Genomic DNA, 4,953 nt, shown 5'->3' with positions numbered 1-4,953 from the left:
CTAAATGAAAGTCTTAAAGAGGAGGCCATGTGGAGAATGGTAGGAGGGGCGGAGATGAGAGAGGGAGAACCCCATGAGGGACACCTCAGTGGTGGGGAGGCTTCTCTGGTTGGGGGAGAAACCCTCTGGCCCCACACCGAGCTCACCAGCCCAAAGTTACTTTGCCAGGAAGAAGAGTTCTACGATAGCTGGCAATAGAAATTAGTGAGGACTCTCTTTGCTCAACTCGGTGAGGCTGAGGGTGGCTAAAGAACCAGTGGAGCCAGCACACGGTCTCGCTCGCTGGTGAGCACTCACCTGGTCCCTGGTGGAGGGAGTAGCTGTGTGAGTGGGCCAAGGAGCCTGTGGGTAAGGACTGAAATGAGCACCTTTGGCGTGGGAGCTGGAAGTTTTGAGACCATTGTTGTCCTGGTATGGAGCTTGCACATGAGTAGCGTACAGGAGGGCACCATTTTTTCAGCATTGGGCCCTCCCACAGAGGCTCAGGTCCACAACCACATTGGTCTGGTGAAATTGGCGTTGGAGGGCATGTGTGTGTGCGCGCGCACGGCCTTGGATCCCCACCCTCTGCACTGCTTGTGCTGCGTAGCCAGGGAAATGCCTGGCGGGTGCTCTCCAGCTCCAATAGGCTTTTCACTGAGATGTGGGAGTGCGCAAGCTGCCTTGGGTTCCGCCTCTCCGCATGCAGAGTTGCAAGGCTGGCGATTGGCTGTTGGGCTGCTCAGCCTGATCTGCGAGCGGCTGTTTGGGACAGGCTAAGACTGGGAGTTTTCCTGGGAGTGTTGGGCCGTGAGCTGTGCGTCTGCGTGATCCTGCCAGGGCTTTCCTGGCGAGTTTGTGCGGGCTGGTTGCTGGTGCAGGAGTGCATGCTGCTCTGACTTGGTGGGGAACACTGACCACATCCTGTGATGCCTTGGGGACCTGCCCCGCCCACCTAGAGCTGTGTTGCTGGGGACACCCTGAGCCCCTGGTACCTGGCCCCCACCTCCGCAGGCCACAGAGGGTTTTTTGCAGCAGCAGATAGCCTGCAACGACCTGTGACGATTTTTGGTGGTGAGCACGGTTCCAGAGCACACAGCAGCTAACTGCAGAAGCTCACTGCAAGCCTGAGAGGGAGGCCGGCGCATGACGCGTTGAGCCCTTCCACCCAACAGCTGGTGCTGAGTTGCCCAGAGTCTCTCTATTGCTGAGCAAATGGTCTGCAGATTAAAGCAGGCAGAGAGCCGCCCCCTTTTCTTCCCCCTAGGTGATCTAATATATCGAAGCAATCACAGAATCACAGCCAGAATGAAGAAACAAAGAAACATGTCTCAAGTAAAAGATCAGAAAAAACGTGTATAATGGAACTAAATGAAACAGAGGTATCCAACCTTTCAGAGACAGAGTTTAGAACACTGATGATAGAACGTTTAAGGAACTTAGTGAGGACATAGAGAAGGATAGAGAAATCATAAAAAACAACCAGTTAGAACTAAAGAATACAACAACTGAAATGAAGAACACACTCAAAGGAATCACCAATAGACTAGATGAAGCAGAGGATNAGGAACTACAACCCCAAGATAAATGAGTTATTATCTTGGTGAAATAATTTCCTTGATTTAGTAAAAACCCAAATACATGTGTAAATTTCCAGTGTTATTTCAACAAATGAGTTTTGTATAAAAATAAACATTTATGGGAGGCCTCCTCCATGCAAGGGCATCATGCTGGTGGTTGGGCTGGGGTACACGGTGGAAACTAGACCACGCACACCCCTAAGGAGGTGACAATCAAGAGTCTGAATAATAGGACCACTGAATAACCTCAGCACCAGGCCGGGTCAACCAAGTACAAAGAGAACCACAGAGAGTTGTGAGGGTTAAAGGAGACTGGGGGAAACAGGACCAGCTTGACGAAGGACATGAGACTTGAAATAGGGTTGGAAGGATGCCTAGATTTTAAGAAGCAGAATGGAAGATGGGGAGGGGGAAAATGAGCAAGGGAGAGAAAGTGTTCCCATGAATAAAAGAATAGGAGCATAGACTTGAGGCAGAGGAGGACGGAGCACGGGGGAGGACAGTGAGTTGTAAAGGTTTTAGGTACATGAGATATATGTGGGCAGTATGAGAGCACAGGTACCTAGAAAGGGAAGTTGAAACTTATACAGAAGACCCTGACTGCTGAGTTTGAATGTGACTTGGTAAACAGTGAGGTATCATTGAGCATTTTAAGACACAGAACTGCAGCACATTTTCCTTTTTTATAATTACATACAGTCCTATGCTGATAACAATGTTTTGGTCAACAATAACCCACACAGACGGCAGTGGTGTACATGTACATGCAGCCCAGGTGTGCACAGGTTCACCACAGGTGAGTGCAGGTGCACTCTCTGGTGCTCGCTCGAGGCAAAAGTCACCTCCTGATGCACTTCTCAAAAGGGATTCCTGTGTCAATTGGCATGTGGCTGTCTTGACCAGACGCTACATATGCATTTAAAGCTCTCTATGCAGCACAGCCAACACACCCAGGCTGAAATCCTCCTGACAAAGCTAAACCCAATAGAGGGGAAAAGGCCAGTGAGGAAAGGAGGCACAGGAACCAGGGTGTCGTCACTTATGCTCTGTCAACACTGTAGCTGAGCAGTTCATTTCAACTGAATGCTGGATTTCCTAAATAACAGCTTTGGTTTTGGAGAGTCAGAGTGAAGTACCTGATGATAATAAACTATGGTCCAATTACAGCTTTCAGTTGCTCTTCATTTCTTACCTCCTTCCAAATTTCAGTAATCTTCAGAATTTAAAGCCAATTAAGTTTTTGGCTTAAAGGACTGGAGTTTGGGGCTGCAGTGATGGATGGATGGACTCGTGACATAAGTGTCTGTCATACGCTGAGAATCCTTGAGCTAAAGCAACCCACCTAATCTGAATTATGGGACAGGAAATCCTCTGCCATTCATTAAAAAAAGTCCAATAGCATTTCAAACAACAACATTTTTATAAATATATACACATATGACATATAGACAGAAAGCTAATTACCTCATGATCATGAGTGGCCTGCCTGGCTGCATCTAAAAATATAGAAGAATAAGAGAACATTAAGTTGAAAGATGAAACACAGCATAATAAAACCTAAGCAAATGATGGTGCCAAACCACAAAAACTGCTGGTCTATGTAGGCTACTACAATATATGATAATTTCTCTCTCATGGTTTTATTAATTCGCAAGTCAACAAAAGCTAAAGGGAACCCTGTGTGTATAGGTTACGCAGTTAGACACAGTCCTTACCATTGAGAACAGGGTGGAAAAGTGAACAGGAAACACACCAGAGGCTGTTCATGCAGCACTACAGTTAGAAGGCAAAATGCCGCAGTGTGAGGAGATGCAACGGCTAAAGAACGACAAGCTAGCTGTGGGTGAGGTGTTTTGGAGTGTTTCCTAAAGAAGGGGGACTTGGAGCAATATCTGTAAGGGTGTGGGGGGGGAACAAATTTAATGAAGAATAAAAGGTTCATGAAGACCAGGATCTTGTCTATCTTGTTCACTGCTGCATCCTTAAAGCCTAAGTGAGAGCCTGATGTGTAACAGGAGGTGCTCAGAACATAGTTTCTGAGTGCATGTGTAAAGGAATGCCTGCATGAAAAGGATTACTGGAGGCTGGCAGAAATGGCACATGAAAGTCTTAGAGGTGTCAGAGCAAGGCAGTTAGCTGGTTTAGTTGACAAGAGAAATGCCTAAATTGGGAATTAGAAAAAAAGCACAGGCAACTAAAAGGGGTCTTGCAGCACAAGCCAAATTGTTGGTACTGGATATGGAACCAATTGGAATTTCAAAACGAGAGCAATTTGATTTTAATAAAATTCCAAGATGATGCCTATTAAGTGAACAAAGTATAACAGAGCAAGGATAGGAATATATCTCTTACAGTCATCACTAATAGTAGGCTTTGTGATACTCACAACACACAACAGACCACAAATACATGGGGTCTGGTTCCAGTACCTTGCCTGTGAGATTTGCCTTTTTGCCGGTCCTGGGTTTTCCTGCTGAAGACCTTGTAAGCCTCCGTCTTCTGATACTGCTCCAGTTCCTTCATGTAACGCTCTTTGTCTCGGTCTGCTTCGTCAAGGTAGCGCTAGGAAAGAAACGTGGGATGATTTTCAAGAAACAGATCTTGTTTAGGTAAAATATCAATGAGCTACTTGATGAAAACAGAGGACAATTAGAAAGTGGAAAGAAAAGAATATGGGGAATAAGCTTTAAAAGAGAATTTAAAGTCATATGAATAGAATATAATCTCTATATCATAAAAGAAATAGGTGATTCTGACTTTTTATAGACTTGCTTTTTCTGACTTAATGAAGACAAGTTCTAGTGAGATCATTCTCATAAAAAATTCACAAGGTGGTGATTATGGTTATTTCTTCAATCCTATAGACAGAACTCCACATGGTCACTAGCATCCCTCCAGATGACGGAACACCATATAGACACACTTAGTCCTCCCGGGAGAAAGAAAGGACGGAATATTACTTTGTTTCTCCAATCCCCAACCCATTCTGAGAGAATGATCTCATACATCAATTGGCCTTTTGAGAGCCAGAAGAGTGGAGCACTAAAGCCGGAAGACACAGAGAACGTAAAAAAGAATGACCTCATCCTATAGACTTAAAATGGACCACTGTGAGAGAGCTTGTATCTACATGCTTTGTGTGCTATTATTTAAACAAAGTTCAATGATCTGTTAGCATGATATTGTTTAATGTTTTGTCCTTTTCATTCATCAATTAGGTTTAAGAAATAAAGTATAAAAACACTGCTTCTAAATGAACACAAGCTAGAGTCAGAAATTTTGTTAAAAAACTTGTCCCACACAGAGCCAGATGTAGAGAAGACCCAACTGGCCAAATCTGGGACAATTTAAGTACCCAAATCTGTAAGTATAGTAATAAATGATAAACCATTTG

The 4,953-nt window shown here is 44.8% G+C and overlaps 1 protein-coding gene across 2 annotated transcripts in view; it reads right to left on the bottom strand.

The window, feature by feature from the left end:
- HMG20A (high mobility group 20A) overlaps window positions 1-4,953 on the bottom strand; it is a 108,867-nt gene that overhangs the window by 18,834 nt on the left and 85,080 nt on the right. For both annotated transcript variants that reach the window (XM_019625452.1, XM_019625453.1), the window contains 2 exons: window positions 3,989-4,121; window positions 3,024-3,055 (listed from right to left, as the gene is read on the bottom strand). In XM_019625452.1, coding sequence (XP_019480997.1) covers window positions 3,024-3,055; window positions 3,989-4,121 — 165 coding nt within the window. The remainder of the gene's footprint in view (window positions 1-3,023; window positions 3,056-3,988; window positions 4,122-4,953) is intronic.

Source organism: Hipposideros armiger, unplaced genomic scaffold (genome assembly GCF_001890085.2).
Source record: "Hipposideros armiger isolate ML-2016 unplaced genomic scaffold, ASM189008v1 scaffold_628, whole genome shotgun sequence".
NCBI lineage: Eukaryota > Metazoa > Chordata > Mammalia > Chiroptera > Hipposideridae > Hipposideros > Hipposideros armiger.
This window is presented reverse-complemented; position numbering and strand designations above follow the sequence as displayed.